General features: G+C 40.0%; 1 protein-coding gene across 4 annotated transcripts in view; it reads right to left on the reverse strand.

The window, feature by feature from the left end:
* The window catches only part of PARD3B (par-3 family cell polarity regulator beta), a 683,847-nt gene that overhangs the window by 392,726 nt on the left and 272,463 nt on the right, over window positions 1-18,658 (reverse strand). For all 4 annotated transcript variants that reach the window (XM_050969567.1, XM_050969566.1, XM_050969565.1 and 1 more), the window contains one exon: window positions 13,648-13,757. In XM_050969567.1, coding sequence (XP_050825524.1) covers window positions 13,648-13,757 — 110 coding nt within the window. The remainder of the gene's footprint in view (window positions 1-13,647; window positions 13,758-18,658) is intronic.

Below are 18,658 nucleotides of genomic sequence, written 5' to 3' on the forward strand. Positions count from 1 at the left end.
CAATGCATCACTCAGTAAGATCTCTGCCACTACTCAGAGTGGACTAGCAGATGGACAAACAAATTTTATTAGGTCAGACTCATATAAGGTTCCACTTTATTTTAACAAAATGTTTCTAGAGCTTGTAGGTGAGAGAACTGCATCAGACATGATGACTGTTGTTCTCCATTTAGTTTTTAAATTTCACTGTCAAGCTTGTCAGTGAAGTAACTTACTAAAGTTTTACTCCAACATCTGTGCAATAAGCCAGTGATGCTGCAGTTTATGAAACTCATGATTAACTAAGCTGCCTATAAAAACTTTTCCCAGACAGAATAATATTTGGTAGGACCTCTTTGATGTGGGGAGAGATGGAATGTGTAAACAACATTGAAAGCCAGTCACGCTTTTGGTCAGCCATGTGTCACCTCCCTCACCTGTGTTTTTATTCCTCTCTCTCCAAAACAAGCTCTCTTCTTTTTTGCACAGAGCCTGATTCTCCACTGCCTTCTATTTGTACAATTAAACAACTGCACAAGGTAGAAGGCGGTGAAAAATCAGGCCCTAGGATTCTTTGAAGTGTGAGTGAAGGCCGACTGAGTATTTTACAACAGAAAAACAAAACTAACAATAAGTACAGCTGCAGCACCAAGCAAACATCCATCTTTGAAGCCTTTTATTTATTACATATTTTTGTTCACACATATGCATAAAAACCAACTACAATTCTCTCATTGGGAACTCTCAAACTATGGAAAGTAACATATTCATGACTGTAATGTCCGTTGCTTCTATTGGATGTACACATTGAAAGTGTGAGTAAACATACATGTTACTCTAATAATTTTACTAAAATAGCAACTGTTAATTTCTAGCTCTTATTAAATACCATAAAAAGGTATAGCTATCTATTTCAAATATTTACATGTATTTATTTTTGCCTTTTTATTTCCACTAATCCTTAGTTGGTACTCAAAAGCATAGAAAAAACAGTAAAATCTGATGTTCAAATAGTGTAAGCAATCACAAAGAACTAAAAGCATCGCTCCGCCTACCCCTCATCCCTAGCACAGGACACTTTCACCTCCTTTTTCAGTTAATCAATTTATTGTACTGAAATCTTGCTGAATGCTTGAACATAATTTTTTAAATCTTCTAGCCTTTCTTCTGAAGTACATACAGTTTCCTTTTGGCACATATACCATAGCACACTGTACAATAAAGATAGAAGGAAAACTAGTACAGGATTGAGAAATAAGAGAAAAATAAGGACAAAAGAGCAGTTTTTGTTAACTTGACAGTCCTCAGCTAGTTGCATGATATGCTTTATAAAAGATTCTTTAAAAAGTAGCATTTTTTATGGTTTAAAACTGCCAGCCAGCTTTGGCTTCTGCAGTGCCTCACGCCAACAACTTCAAAACTAACTCACTCCAGATGTCCCTATGATCATCTAATCAGACATCAAAAACAGTACACTGACAAGCTCTCACACTGATTATAAGTATTCTATATATGTTTCCACAGCATAAACACACACACATGCACGCACAGTTGCTACTTTAAAAATGGGATTCATCTAAATCAGAATTCTATTTTAAAACACACGAGCAGTTGCGAGAAGAAATTCTCCACCTTCTGAGTGAGAGAAAAATCTTTTAAATCTCCCCAAAATTTTCTGTACACTGCAATGGCAAATGTTTCAAGAGTAGCAGTTAAACTGGATTATTAACAGGAGAACTTGATACTGAAATTTTTTCATGTCTAATAACCTTGCCATTCTCTGTGGAGAAGACTGGGTGCTGCAATACTTCAATGTACCAGAATGTTGCCTCTCTTCTACACTCACACCAGCCTTGCTGGCCTGCCTAAGAAAGTGTTCTACCATGCTCCTTGGGTACCTGTTACAAAGAGATCTACAATACAGCAGGGGTTCTCAAATTATGAGGCATGGGAGTGCACTAGGGAAGTGCCAGTAGCCCTGTATTTTGGCCAGGGACGTATAGATGCTGGAGAATAGCCAGAGCTCCGCTCAGCATGGGCTTGGGGCAGAGGCAACCAGAGCTCCTCCTGGGTCAAGGACCTGGGCCCCACATGGTTTCTGCCCTGAGTGATGTGCTGTTTCCCCCATTGCATAATGTACAACCGGAGTCTAAGTAAAGTAGCTGGTCCCAGCTGGGGATGATCTCACCTCGACCTGGCTTTCCCCGACCCTGGAGGAGGTTACCCAGCATTGTCATTGACTTCCTGCTGCACCATACTGATACGGACCTCAAAGTACTGGTGGACTCGTGAGTGCCTCACTCTGAACCCCCTAGTCTGCCGCCTGCCAGGGGCCTCCGCCTGCACTTAAGAGAGGCCCTGCTCCCTTCCTGTGAGCCCAGCACCCATGAGGCCTCTTCTCTTCATTCAAGAGCCTGTGCAAATTGGGAAGATCAGGAGGTATCACACAATCTGTGGGTGTTATGATTTCCTAAAATGTTTGTGCAGTGTTATTTTAGCTGCTGCGATTGGTACTATTTTTGAACAGAACTGTGTGATAACGCAAAAGGGTGCTTTATGAAATGAAATGAGTATTTATGATACTAATACTCTCTTCATAACTACAGTAGAACCTCAGAGTTAGGAGCACCAGAATTACCAACTGACCAGTCAACCACACCCCTCATTTGGAACCAGAAGTATGCAATCAGGTAGCAGAGAAAGAAAAAAAAAAAAAAAAGCAAACAGTGCAGTACTACTACTAAAAAAAAAAAGGGAAGTTTACAAAACAATTTGATAAGGTAGGAAACTGTTTCTGTGCTTGTTTCATTTACATTAAGATAGTTAAAAAGCAGCATTTTTCTTCTGCATAATAAAGTTTCAAAGCCATATTAAGTCAATGTACTGTTGTAAAATTCTGAAAGAACCATAACATTTTGTTCAGAGTTACGAACATTTCAGACTTATGAACAACCTTCATTCCCAAGGTGTTCGTAACTCTGAGGTTCTACTGTATACAGATCAAAGCCTTCTACTTTATTACTCGTATTCTTGCAAAGCACAGCATTTTCAATTCTTAGACAACACAAAGTAAATTATGGGAAGGGCCAATTGTTTTTTCTAAGCTTAGTTTGAGAATACCTACAATACAGTAACAGCCTCTTTTAGTCCTATGTAAAAGTAAGTTTAATCAGACTGGCTATTACTAGATGAACCTCAGAACATCAGATTGGTATAATCTCTTTCTTTCACATTACTACTACAAAGATAAATAAAGTTTGAAGTGCATAAGAGTCAAGGATAGAAGCACCTAATGACTATAAAAAACAGCACTACATAGTAAGTATGTGGCTTAGAACCTATATAAAGTATTCTCATGTTATGTCTACACCTCACTCTAAATCTGGGGTTTGACTCAGCTTTAAGCCCAAGACCTCACTACATCCACACAGAAATTAGTCTAACTGGTGTCAGGAACCCCTCTGGGCTCAGACCTTGCTGAGGGGTGGGTCACAGTCTGAACCCTGCTATGACACAGGTCAAAGCCCAAGGATTTTTCACTACAGACAGAGCTCAAGTCCAGGTCGCCAGACTCAGATATGAAGAATCTACCAATGCTATCCCACAGTCCTTCAATCCCAAAACCTTCTATGTCAGGAATGCAAAGCAATCTCCTGATTTATATGCAGCATCACAGCATTTAACCCTTCATTTCTATGCATACTGCTCAACTGGAAACACAGTCAGCGCTCATTTATTATATGTCAGCTGATGTATTAACTATGGCCAGCAGTAAAAAAAATCCTGCATCAAACACACTGGTAGCAGGCCAGAGAGAAACAAACAGATTCTGGTTAACTCCTGAGATGAGGCAAGCAAAACATTCAACTTCAGTAAGAATGCAAGAAGTGATCAGGACTACAAAACCATATGCAAGCAGCTGGAGGCACTTGCGATCAATCACACAGCAAAACAATGAAGCAAGCAAATCAAGTGGCTGAAGACAGGGTACCACAAAGTCAAGGATGCTAATGGCACCCCCGGGAATACCCTGTCTTCCTGCCTGTTTTCTGAGGAATGAGACCACATACTGGGAACTGTAGCAAGCACTGAACCCAGTGGTGCATGACAATCTGCTCATTGGGATGGCACCCTTATAATGCCTCCACAGTCACAGGCACCCCTGGAAGAGAGCCAGCCGCCAGATAAAGGGCAAGAAGTAACCCTAGACCTGAGGGTGGAAACAGAAGAGGCTCTGCTGCTGGAGCAGCTACAGCACCTCCTGCATCTGTACTCAGAAGTGTTATTTGCAGACGGGCCTTGGCAGCAGCGCGCTGCAGAACTGGCATCAAAACAAAAGATGCTGGAGCCAGAGACAGAGCCTGGTAAGTTTCTGCTGCCATGTTTGTTTTTATTGATAGATGGATGGGATGGGAGGTATTTCTGGAATATGGGCCTATTAAATTATTAATATAAGCTGTGGTTTTGATATTCAGGGCAAAATCCATGCCATTCCCCTAGCACCGTCCCCCTACTTTTCCCGCATGCCACATGGGATTCAAAATGGACCACACAAAAGGAGGAAAAAAGTTAAAGCAGTTATCATTAAACTTTTACTAGCTACTCACTGATTGTTTTAAGTATGGGTTGTGACTCCACATACCCTCTCGTGTAATACAGCACACCTTATACATCGGCCCAAGTATCTTGTTAGCATGCACTGATAGCTGTCCTCTGCTGGCCTGGAACAGAAGTTCCCATGCTGCCACCTGACATGACTGAAAACACACAGCTAATGACTTGACCACTCATAAGTGGGGGATATAGAAATAATTTCAACTGAATTTTGTTGTGTGCGCCTTGCCATGATACGTGATGGTTTTCAGTGCTGCTCCAGGGATGTCTGAAGAGAATGGTGTTATGTGTGTGAATATAATACAGCCCACTGACAGAGTGGGAAATGTGATTTTTTCATCATGGTCAGACAACGTGCTCTTTTTTCTCCTTTCAAGGTCCTTCCAACTCCACAGTGCAAATACATGGCACCAGGAGCCTGGGGAAGAGTAAGAGTCCAAGATGAATTGATGGGAAAAGCTGCTAGATAAAACAAATTGGCAGATAGGGTTCCACAAGGATAAGGATGCACGAATGGTGGAAGTGACACAGAGGCTACAAAACACAAGAAGAAACTGGTGGACAGACTCATGGAGCATAACTGCAGGTTGAAGGGAGGAAGACGGAGAGCAGCAGAAGGAGCTGCTCGACAGATTACTTGCACTCTTGGTTACCACATTGCAAGCTCCACTGCCGCCTTCAGCTCCTGAACTTGCCCCACACCGAGTCTCCTCCATACTATCATACCCTGCAGACTGTGTCTCCTTGAACAATACAGGGGATGGCGGGATCATGTATCAGGTAATGAACACTAACACATGGAACAGACAAATGTACCCTATGCATTCATCCATGTCTGTCCAACCAAAGCCCACATGTGGAAAACGTACCAGAAAAGCCCAGGAAACAGAGGCAGTAGTAGTACCCTCTCTGATTTATGTACTCATGTGCTCCTTGTAGCTTGCAAACTACAGGCACAAGAGTCCCATCAATGGCCCCTGTGCAGTTTGGAAAGCCCATTCTCTCAAAGCAAGCAATTATTTCAGGAACATTTGTAATGTCTACTTATTTGGGTGCATCACTGTTCTGATCAACTCACAGACCTCTGCCACAACAACCCCACAGCTGATTTGCTAACTCCAAACTAGTTAGCCACAGGCCTATAGCAGGCTGGGGTAGCCAGCTTCCAGATGGCTATAGCGGTGCTCTTCTGGACCATCATGGCCTCCATCATACCTGTGTCCTGACGCTGGGGGTCAAACTGATCACAAACAGCAGAAACATGTTTCTTCTTGCAAAAGTTCTGGACATGCTGCTGATCATCCTAGGTCCTCATGGCAATGTGATCCCACCAGTCTGTGCTCCAGAAGTGCTGCTCTACACAGGGGGGAATCTGCCGCTAAGACAACAAGCATCAGCCGCATCAGCTGGGTCACAGCCGGCATGTCAGTATGCCCCTGAGAGGTCCCTCTGCCACTTCAAAAATTGCCTCCAAAGTGTCCATCAATGTCTCACAGATGCTCTACCTGCTTCCCAAAATACGACTGATGCATGAGGTGTAGATGTTCTCTCACTGAGTCTGGATCCACATTGGCTCCAGGTGCTGGAAGCGTGCAGACAAAAAATAGCTCAGCTGGATGCATTTGCACCACCTATAACATTTCTGGTCGACTCCCATAGGATGGACAGACAAGTACTCTCAGAATCCACTATGAAACAAGCCCTAGAGCAGCTTCATCTGGCAAGGGTACTAAAAATCCTGGGATACAATAATATACACTCATGGACGCTGAAGCTCTGACCTGGGTCTGTGTGGTGTAGTATGGATGTGTCAAAATGGTTGTGAGGCTCAGGTTTCCAACGCAGTCTGGATGCTCAAGCATGGCCTTGGAAACACCAGTTCACAGACCTGGATCACACAGATCCAGGCTTTGTGTGTCAGATTATTCCAATTCAATTGTTCCACTTAGTTTTTTGTTTGTTGTACCAGAGAAGGTGGGATCTAAGAAATAAGAAATGTTCCTCGCTGTATTTCTTTCATACATCAGTATAAGCACCTCATTAGATTCCCTGGCAGAAAAGTGGCATTCAAAACACAGTTTACATAAAAGATATCCCCCACTTTTGCTTACTTTCCATCTATATCTCTAATACAGTCATATCTGATCAGAAGGCAGATTGGGTGGCGGGGGGGTGGGACTTAGTGATATGCTTCAAACTCTGTCCATGCAATAGGCTCAGCCTACAGGAGATGCCACTTACAGTAGAATTTGCAGAGGTTGAAATTACAATTACACCAGGTCTCTGAACTCCTTGGGTTTGGTGCTCAGTGGGGTCCATGGACGCCCGGGCTCTGTTGGGTTGCCTGTGCTTGGCTTCCCCCCAGTGAGGCTCATATGCCCCACTGTCCTTTTTAACCTTGGTTTCCCTATTGGGGGTGCAAGGCAAAGGGAACCTCAGATACTCCATTGGGCCCTTCTAGGCTGTTCCTTGACCCAGGGAAGAACACGGAAGTGGATGGCAGTATGTCTTTATTCCACTTCATTCGTAATCGCAAAGTGAAGTGTCACTCATAGTTGATTGCACAAATCCTCAAAATATGATCCTCCCTCTCCCTTCTTTCATGAAATAAATCAAGTGTATGACTGTGCCAGTGTTGCCAAGTCTTGCAATTCTATCACAAGTCTCATGATATTTAGTGTCTTTCCTAAGGCCCCAGCTCCTGGAGTTGTGGAAGAATTTCAGCTTTAAATTCTATCACGTACAAAGACAACAGAAATTAAAACTGCCTGAACTGACCAGCGTGAGTGAATGTTTGGCCCTGCTAAACATATTGGACAGAGGTTTCATCTTTTAAAAACAAAGTATGAAAAAGCCTCATTGCAATGCAGTCTCCTAGCTCTAGTTTTACCAGAATCCAGCTTGAACTGCTGGATTTACAAAGTCTACAGCTATTATTAAAATCACTGTGTAAAAAAGACCTTTTCTGCCCTGCAGTGCTTCTAAATAATGAGATTAAACAACATAGTATTTGCCCATTTTTTCTTACAATATTCATGTCTTTTTTTTATTTTGGAAAAAACTATTGATAAATCTTTACCTCAAATGTAAGCTTTGAATTGCAGCATTAATTTACATCTATGTTTACACACTAATATAGAAGCATATGTAAAAGGAACAAACAATTGAGTTGGGCTGGTACATACACATACACACTTTATGCTAATCTTCAGACACTTAATCACAAAGGCTGATACTTTAAAATCACAATTAACGCTGGAAGAAGTGGAGGAGGTTCTGACCCTTTTTAACAAGGACTTGAAACATGAAAAGGTTCTGATTAAATATGAACCTTATCCAAAATTGCAAATTACATGTCCACAATACAGAAAATGAAACCAGTTTTGACATGTTCAGCAAAAAATTGAGACTGGGTTGAGCCATGGGAGCAGCTCTTAAATTGATCTGACTCCTTAATCTTTAAAATATGGATTAAATGCAATTTAAACAGCCTACTGATTAACTCAGAGGTCAGCTAAACATCTTCTCAGGGACCAAGACATCATAAAGGAAGTCATAATGTTTCCCCAAATCAGGCCAGAGAGTTCACTGCAGTGGAATCCTGGCCTCACTGATGTAAATGGATAAATTCCTATTAATTTCATTGGGGCCCAGATTTCTCCAAGTGAACCTTGTTTGTGAATTTAATCAAACTATGATATCTTGTGCCAGATACAATGGGGTTATGATTTTGGATTCAGATTTTTGTTGGAACATTTCATCCATCAATATTTAGAATGATTTCAGATTAGCTGGAATGGGGAACCGTGGCCACTGGGAGCTGTGGGAAACCGTGCAAATGTAAACAAACTGTCTGGCGGCCCGCCAGCCGATTACCCTGACAGGCCGCAGGTTGCCCATCGCTGCTGTGAAGCCTACTGGCTGCACCAAATGTAATCCATACCCACATTAAAGCATTCGATCGCAAACTTCCTTTTATGAAATGACTGCAAGTTTGTTATATTTAGGGCTATCAAGCGATTAAAAAGATTAATTGTGATTAACTGAGATGTTAAAAAATAATACTGTAGAATACCTTTAAATATTTTTAGATGTTTTCTACATTTTCAAATATATTGTTTTCAGTTACAAAACACAATAAAAAGTGTACAGTGCTCACTTTATATTTATTTTTATTAGAAATATTTGCACTATAAAAAACAAAAGAAATAGTATTTTTCAATTCACCTAATACAAGTCCTCTGGAATGGTGGCTGAAGTATGAAGGGGCATATGAATGTTTAGCATATCTGGCACATAAATACCTCGTGATACTTGCTACCCAAGTGCCATGCAAATGCCTGTTCTCATTTTCTGATGATATTGTAAATAAGAAGCAGGCAGCATTACCTCCGGTAAATGTAAACAAACTTGTTTGTCTTAGTGACTGGCTGAACAAGAAGTAGGACTGAGTGGACTTGTAGGCACTAAAGTTTTACATTGTTTTGTTTCTGAGTGCAGTATGTAACAAAAAAACCCCTACATTTGTAAATTGCACTTTCACAATAGTTTGCACTACAGTACTTCTACGAGGTGGACTGAAAAATACTATTTTTTTAACCTTTTTTCAATGCAAATATTTGTAATGAAAAATAATATAAAGTGAGCACTGTACACTTTGTATTCTGTATTGTCATTTATATCAATATATTTGAAAAAGTAGAAAAAACTTCCAAAACATTTAATAAATTCCAATTAGTATTCTATTGTTTAACTGTGTGATTAAAACTGCAATTAATCATGATAATTTTTTTTAACCACAATTAATTTTTTGAGTTAATCGTGTGATAATCGACAACTCTAGTTATTTTATTTTCTATAATATCCTCTCATATCTGTTTGTAACCTATTCTTTGTAAGCCAAATCAGTGTTCACTTCCATTGGGACTCAGATGATAATACACCTCTCAAGATCTGGAAATGCAGCAAAGAGTCCTGTGGCACCTTATAGACTAACAGACGTTTTGGAGCATGAGCTTTCGTGGGTGAATACCCACTTCGTCGGATGCATGTAGTGGAAATTTCCAGGGGCAGGTGTATATATATATATATGCAAGCAATATATATCTGCCCCTGGAAATTTCCACTACATGCATCCGACGAAGTGGGTATTCACCCACGAAAGCTCATGCTCCAAAACGTCTGTTAGTCTATAAGGTGCCACAGGACTCTCTGCTGCTTTTACAGATTCAGACTAACACGCTACCCCCTCTGATACTTAAGATCTGGAAATATATTTGTAAGCCAATGTAACAATACAGACAGAATGTTGTGCTAGTAAATACATATCCGTATAGCAAATAAATACAACTTTTTGAACTATATATTCTACACTAACTTTTATTTGTCTCTACTCTTAGTCCAAATGTCAGCATAAACCAAGCTAATTATAAAAGTTAACCACAATAATAAATGTAAAGCTTTAAGGAAAGTCAGCTGCGCCATAAACATGTATACTTCTTTGTATTACATACACTGTTCTAAATTGGCATAATCTGTTAGGGATAGCCAGATGTAATTTACCTTTAGCTCTGCATTCATGAAGGTAATTTAAATTAAATTAATGTTATATGGGGGGGGGATAATTTGTTCTGTCTTCTGCTGTTGGATATCCAATGTAAATTTTGTTAAAACAATTTTTAACATACATTTGGAGGATCTTACAGATGTTCAAAGTAAGTTTTTGATACTGCATTTCTCAGTTTGTCAGAGATTGATTGATTTTTTTTATCCCTGTGTTCTAAAACAATCTTCAGCTAATAACTATTTTTAATTCAATAACTTTTTTGACAAATCTTCTTTCTCTGCATCAGCACTATTAACTATGCAAGTTCTAGGAATGGGGTTTGTTAGTGCAGCCTCTTTTTGTTGTAGCAGCATTAAGTACTATACCAGACATTTTGTATATCACAAAACATTACCTTTATCCTCTGTCTTCTTGACACCAGAAGAGATTTTAAGGCAATAATTAGATGATATTTAAAAATCTGATGCCCTTCCCCACTATTAAGTGTTTGGTTTTTCTTGTTGCACCCACAATAGGAGCGATTGTCCTCTGAGGCACAGAGGCATCTTGTGTGATCTGATTCAAGCCTTTCTGTGTCTCCCATCTATAGAAAGTGGGGAAATAGGAGTCCCATGTATTCTTTAATGCCACTGTCATAAACAGATGGTTACGGGTTAATGCCTCTTTTACCTGTAAAGGGTTAAAAAGTTCACCTAGCCTAGCTAACACCTGACCAGAGGAACCAATGGGGAAACAAGATGTTTCAAAAGGAAGGAGGGAAGTTTTTCCTGTTTGTTTGTTTGTTTATTTTTAGAGTTTTAGCCGAAGTGAAAAAGATCAAGGAACCAGCCTCTTATCATAGTAGTAAGTTTTAGAAAGGGATAAATAGGTTTATGTTTATTTTCTGTGTAACTTGTTGTGGTACCATTACGGAATTATCAAAATTGGGTATTTGGGTATTTTTTTTGTGTAACTAAATTTGTGACCAGGGGAACATCTTCTGTGTTTTAAATCTGTTGTCTGTGACAGTAGCTGGTATGCTAATCTCTCCCAGAGGGTTTTCTTTTACCTTTCTTTTCTTTAATTAAAAGCCTTTTTCTTAATACCTGATTGATTTTTCCTTGTTTTAAGATCCAAGGGATTGGATCTGGACTCACTAGGGAATTGGTGAAGGGGTCTCTCAAGGCTACCCAGGGAGGGGAAGGTTTTGGGAGGACAGGGAGTGATCCAGACACTGAAATTCTGGATGGTGGCAGTGGTATCAGATCTAAGCTAGTAATTAAGCTTAGAAGTGTTCATGCAAGTCCCCACATCTGTACCCTAAAGTTCAGAGTGGGGAAGGAACCTTGACAGCCACGAAATTCACATTTGCTGCAAAGCTTTACCTCAGAATCTCACCTTTACATTTTTTTTTTTAATCTTTCTAGCCCTCATGGTTGCAAAGGAAACCCTGAAAATATGAACGGACACAGGTATGGCTACACTACAAGCGCGTCAGCAGCACAGCTCCTGCTATACCATTGTAGCCTAGACACTTGGCCTGCTAAACCCAGGGTTGTGAGTTCAATCCCTGAGGGGGCCATTTGGGGATTGGCCCTGCTTTGAGCAGGGGGTTGGACTAGATGATCTCCTGAGGTCCCTTCCAACACTAATAATCTATGATACAGCAACAAAAGGGGGTTTTCTGTCACTGCAGTAAATTCACCAAGAAGCAGTAGCTAAGTCAACAGAAGAATACTTCCATTGACCTAGCTACATCTACAGTGGGAGTTAGATCAACCTAACTACATACCAGAGATTTTTCTCGGCCCTGAGCAATGTAGGTAGGTCTGGTATAGTTGAACCCTTTATGAGCCTACAGAATAGCTGAGAGGTGTGAGCTGCCTCATTCACCTCAATTGGGTGTTAAATCTTCAACCCAAAAAATGATTATTTGAATCCTAATATTGTCAACTATTTAATTGATGGTGATTTTAACAGAAATATTCAAAAATGTGTGTATCTCACAATCTAAAACGGTCTCTCATGGCTCCTCATGTGCCAAAAGCGATGACTGCCCCTACTCAGCTGCCAAAACTACCAGCTTGCCCCTGACAACCATCTATGGTGCAAATGATACTATGTACCACTGTGCCTATTTTGCCGGCTACTCAAGGACTCAAACAAAACATGGTGTTTTAAAGCACTGAGAATTCTCATGTGTCAACTAAGTTGACCCTTTTAAAATTCACTGTTGTTGGCAATGGGCATCTGACAAGGAAGATCTAACTCTCAGCTTAAAAAGAACTGACAACTGAATTAGTATATTGACCTTGTAGAGTGTTGAACTAGGATATTATATACATGAGGATCTCTGGCACACTCTAACCATAATACTTTGCAAATAACCAACACAACAACTCTATAAACAAAGATGCATATCAGAAAATAGGATGTAAAAAGAGTTAGTCATATGAACAGGATCAATGGACAGAAAACTAATATCCAGTAAAAGAGATAATACACAGTATTAGTCTGCAGCATTTGCAAAATTAAGACTAGCATACATAGCATTGCTACACATGTAGTCTGATTCTCTACTCTGTTATTTCAGTTATCTAATGCCGTGACTCATTGGTTACACCAGCATATAACGAAGGTAAAGAAGTGCAGAATCAGGCCCATTGAGCTTTGTGAGCAAAAACCAGGCCCACAGACTCTTTCTCCTGCATGATATATTTATGTGACCCATCTGACATAGCCAAATTCTGCAGAATCTAGTCTTATGTTTAAAAAAAAAGAAAAAGAAAAAGAAAAAAAAAAGGTTACCTTATATTTGCAAATAAAACCTTCCAAATGTCACCCAACTGTAACTGAACTGTATTGCTTTCATGGATCTGCACACAGCCTGAAACAATGGTCCAATGAGGTATAAACTCCCTGGCCATCCCATTAATCTTATTTGTATGTTAGTACTAATGCATAATGAGAACAACTATATCAACATTAAAGTGATCAGCAATTAAACAGTCTGTAAAATCAGGAAGTGGGTGGAAGTGAAGGCCTCGGAAAATGTCGACTGGATGCTGCAGGAGAAAAGAAATGCAGAGTGAAGAAAAGAGGAAAGAAAGCACAGAAAGAAAGGAAGATGAAGAAAAAATAAACAAAGGATACAAACTGTGGTGGTTCTAAAAAGAGAATTTTGCCACTGAGAGATGCTGAATTGGACTATATGGTACTGAACAAATAATGAATGAGGAGACTTACTAAAAGTTCAGCTACTGCACAAAAGTCATAGTCTAGTCTGACTCTTTACTTAAATCTCCTCTTAATAAGAGAAGAGACTCACTGTGAATTAAGGATTATACTTATACTCTAACAGAACGTAAACAGAATTCAGCCCTCTCCATAGCATGAGCTTGATACCTCTGTTTCAAGGACAAATTAATTTAATTCACAAAACAAAGCTATATATATGCAAGTAAAAACAACTTCACCCTTCCTAAAAACATAAATGACGTGATACTTACAGCCACAACGGATTTCAGACTATTGTCAGTGGGGTGTGAAGCACCTGGGAGGAAGCCAGCAGGTGGGCCCAGCGCTGGGTCACTGCTCCTCCTCACTAGCAGCGGTGTGCCTAAAAGACAAAATAAAGGGTTGAGTCAATAAGCTTCAGGGAAAAGCTCTGTGCAATTACTGTGCAATTTAATTTAAAAGACTTACAGCTTACTTTTTCACACAAGATTATTTTTATAGGTGCCTGTAAATTCTCAGAACTGATAGCATTCTGTCACTTATTATCCACTGACATACAGACATCACAAAAGCCATAGACCCAACTGCACAATCCTCCACGATGGCAACGCTAAATTGATCAAACATACGCTAAAATAAAAAAATGATGACAAGCACGGGGAAGTGACATTCTTTCAAAACCAATAAAATAACCACGGCAGGGCTTTATGGCCATATGTAGAATCACATTCCAATATGGAAACCATATGCCCACTTTAAGGAATGATCCCGTAGGGTACAAAGACTACGCTAGTTTTGTTAGTTTCCAGTGATAAATAGAGGTTAGGTGTCCAGGCTGACATTTTCAGATGTACCAATAGCCTTTCATGTCTCAGGACAGCTTTTATTTTATTGCTTTACTACAGACACTAGCTTGGTAGAACTGGATCTCAGGATCACATTTCAGTAGTTCTCTCCTTTCATCAAAGGTATCCCAAGGCAGTATGGGTAATTACTCATCTGTCTCGAGCCTTTTATGCAATGCTCTGAAAGATTATAGTCCCCTGTTCAACATGCACGTGAGACCATTTGGGCTGCAATGCCACAAGCAGAGAAATAATATACCTTTCTAATTCTCTTTTCCACAAGACTTAAATGGTACATCTCTCTGCTTTCCCAATGCCTGACTCAGGAAGAGCCTGAAGCTAACAGACACAGTCCAGACAAAACAGAGGTGGTGGTGTTATGCAGAAGCAAGCATCTACATCTATTGTAGCAGTAGCAGTATCTGTTCCACATTATTGAGCACGCCTAGACCTTCCATCAACAAGTTTCACAACCTTGGCAGTTCTTCTTGATCCCCAACTTGTGCCTGGATTCTCAGGTAGCATCTGTGGCCAAATGCAGTTTATATATCTATATCTATCTACCTACCTACCTATCTATGTGCATGCATGCATGCATGCACTTGGCTGACTTATTGCAGCCACTTCTCTGGTTTAGATCTCACCAAAGTTATTCATGCCTTTATGACTGTCAGTGCACTCTATCTGGGGTTACCCCAGAAGATCAAGATGATATCAGTACACATATTTTTGTGACATTAAATTCCATCCAGTTTGGTATTTATTCCAAACATCCTGTTCACATTTCTCCTGTAACTTTACCACTTCTCTTTAACCTGTCATATCTCAAATCTTCCCTTCCTTAGCAAAGTGCTAGAGACAGGAGGCTTTCCTCCTCTCTCCAGACACCTTTGACACTAACATTCTGGACCTATTTCAGATCTATCAATAGCACAGAATCTGCTCAATTCCACAAAATTAGTCATATACCTTTCTGCTTATGAAAGTTACTTTTCCTTCCTAATCTAAACTTGACGTTAAGTATAGTTACTGCAATTGGCCAATGCAGTCCTTTTGGACAGACTCCATGTTTGTTTCTTTCCTGTGAAGATTTCATTCCTACCTACCTTTGGTGACAACTCTATGTATGTTTCAAGACCCCTCCTCTATTGCACTCCATAAATTTCAGAACTCTGCTCTATTTTATCCATAGGCACATTTGTCTTTTTGGTCATCCTGTCTTTACTTTTCCCCTTAACTAATATTTTAATACTAACGATATTACGTGTACAAATTTTTACCTCCAACTCTAATCCATCCACTTTCTCTGCCTGCCTTCAAGCTACAAACTACATCTTCATCTCAGCTTCCTTTAGCTAGATATCTCAAAATAAAAGAGCTCATGTTGGGCAAAAGAAACATCCTCAATCTTACATAAAACTCTTATCTCCCTTGATTTTACCTTGCATTTAACTGCACGGTCCGTAACCCTGGCATCATCCTGGACTCTGATAGTCTCTCAATCTCCCACATCTCTGATGTCTTAATTTCCTCTCACTTCAACTACTACAGAACCTTTTCTGTGGACTCTCCAAATGACAGCTAACCTGTAGCATGTGCCAAATGCAGTTGCCTGCCTCCTCCCATGCGCAGAGAAGTATGTACATCCACATCAATCCCATCTTCAAGCAACCTCATTGCCAAGTCAAACTGGCCATCTTTTTTTAAAAGCCCTCCATAGATATACTTCAGCTTCTCTCATACCCTTTCTTGGTGACCCAGAATTAACTTTTGTCCCTTCATTCAGCCTCACCACCGTGAGCATACCACACTCTCTTCAAAAGCTTTGGATGTCGGGACTAACCTTACTAGGTCATTTTGCTCCACTGATTCAATTTATTTCAAATCTCAGCTGAAATTATCTTCCTTCTTTGCCTATGTCTCAATTTATCTCTTACTCTCTCTACAAGTATTATTCAGCTGTGCAGCAATAACTTTGATGTTGGGCTATTCAAAGTGAAACTATTGTGAGCGAGCCCTGCCAGTCAATGTTTTGGAATCCTGCAGGACATAGGATCATTCATCTAGTCACTCATTCTGGGGCATTAACTCTCAATCAATAAAATAATAAAATATATTAAACCAAGAACCACAACAGTAGTTAACTAGATAATTATCTGAATTATAAAAATATAGTGGCTGATCATTTGATTATTGATAGTTTGTCAGATGGCAGTCAAATATTAAACCTGAAAATTGGGATTCATAATGGAAATGCCAGCTGAAACCTAAATGTAGATTAACTAACATTCTTGATAAAATTGTGTGTGAAACATTTATTTGATAGCAAAGCCAAGAGCTTCAAAGCCCTCAGACTTGAAAAACAAGCCACTCCTTGATTGCTCAGATAACCTACCTATTCTTTAAAAGAAAATTTTTCCTTGTAGGAACACACAGTTTTGAAAGAGCTGTCTACAATTTCCTTTTTCTCTCCTCTTCCATAATGATTTCAAAACAACTCGAGACATTACAATTTGAATCAGCTGGTGTCTTCTAATCGCCCATTCCCTTTTCATGTAATGCAAACACCATAGAAGAAAGATCTCTCTCTAAACTACTAAGGCTAGTGTCAGATTTGTATTTTTGTTAGCACCTTTCAAAACTCAGTGATTCTTATTCCAACTCCACCCAATACACATTTTTAAAGGAAAGCTAAAAACACAACTTTTCTTTAAAGGCCGCTATCCCAACCTCCTGACTCCCTCCTCTCAGGGTCACAAATCAAGATTTGCAGAGAGGGAAGAATTTACCCAACACCTGTTAGTGGGGGAGAAAAACACTAACCCCAACCCCCTAGGTCACGCCCCCTTCCAAAACCACACCCCCTGCAATTTAAAAATGTTTCCCTTTTTTGTACTGGCTTCTGTGACTGCTTCATCTTTTCCTTGTCATCCCATCCCCTCCCACTTATCTAATCACACACAAGCCTTGGAAAGTTTATCTGAAAATTAATAGCTAGATAACCTATCAACCAAAAGACATGCACAAGAGATGGGCTGGCCTACTGTCCAAAACCAATGCCCACATAAAGGAGCCAACACCACCCCCTTTAAACCTAAGTGCTGTGAAAGTAGAAGGTGCTAGTGTCCCTACCAAGTTGCGGTACCTGGACCCCTGCTCAGGGGCTTCCCATCTTCCACATCAGTCTCTGGCTAGTAACTAACATATATGAAGTCTTTAATCTCCCAAGACTGGTGGGAGAAGGCGCATTCTGTCTCTTTCATACAACAGCTTCTTGGCTAATAGGATGAATCAGTGTATGTTTGTTATTCTACATTTCTCTTAATTTTTTGGCTGCTGCAAGGTGGTCTCCTCTACTCTACTCTACTCAACCCACAGCCTCTGTTTTTGAGACTTCTTCCCATTAAAATACTTCAGAAATCTCAGCTCAGACACCAGTGCTAGGTACTCCAGGAACAGCTTTGCCCCCAAGAATTAGGCCTGGTCTACACTGGGGGAGAGTGGGAATCGATCAAAGTTATGCAACTTCAGCTATGTGAAAAATGTAGCTGAAGTTGATGAACTTAGATCTACTCACCGTGATGTCTTTACTGTGGTGAGTCAATTGCTGCCACTCCCCCGTCGACTCTGCCTGCGCCTCTCGCGGAGGTGGAGTACAGGAGTTGACGGGAGAGCGCTCCAGGGTAGATTTATTGTGTCTAGACTAGATGCGCTAAATTGATCCCCTCTGGATCGATCGCTGCCCGCTGATCCGGCAGGTAGTATAGACATACTCTTGGTGATATTAAGGCAGAAGGCAAACTGTCCTGCTACTTACAACAGCTACCGCCAAAAAGAAACCTCATCAAAAAACTAACAATCCAGTACAAGGATTCCTTCAAAAGGTTGAGTGTTGCTCAAGTATGTGCTCCCATCTTAAGAAAAAATATTTTGTAACAGTGCCATCTGGTGCATAACTCATGTCATAACAGTATAATAGGCCCACTGCTTAATAGGTGGGAGGGAAATTATTTTCCCATCCTGCAAAAATTTTCGAGATTTCTAAAAATTTTCCAGTTCTGAATCGGGACAAAAAGTCAAAAAAAATTCAAAATTTTTCACAAACTGATCATCCATAAATTTTTTTGGATTGTGTGAATTAAAACATTTTGTTTTGATAGTTCTGAAACATTTCATTTATACTGTGACCTTTTAAAAATGTTTACCTTTCTTGGCATGAAAATTCCAAAATAAGAAGTAATTTTGAACTAAAAAACAACACTTTGCTTCAAAAACACCACAACGGGACATTTCAACATTTTTTTTAGTTTCAAATTGGGAGATTTGTTAAAGCTAACCCTTTTCTGCAAACACTTTCAGTTTGATGAATCAGCATATTCCAACTCAAGAGTTTTTTGGCAGAACATTCCCTTCCAGCTCTATCTATACTCCATTACTA

This window comes from Gopherus flavomarginatus, chromosome 10 (assembly GCF_025201925.1).
Source record: "Gopherus flavomarginatus isolate rGopFla2 chromosome 10, rGopFla2.mat.asm, whole genome shotgun sequence".
In the NCBI taxonomy this organism is placed as follows: Eukaryota; Metazoa; Chordata; order Testudines; family Testudinidae; genus Gopherus; species Gopherus flavomarginatus.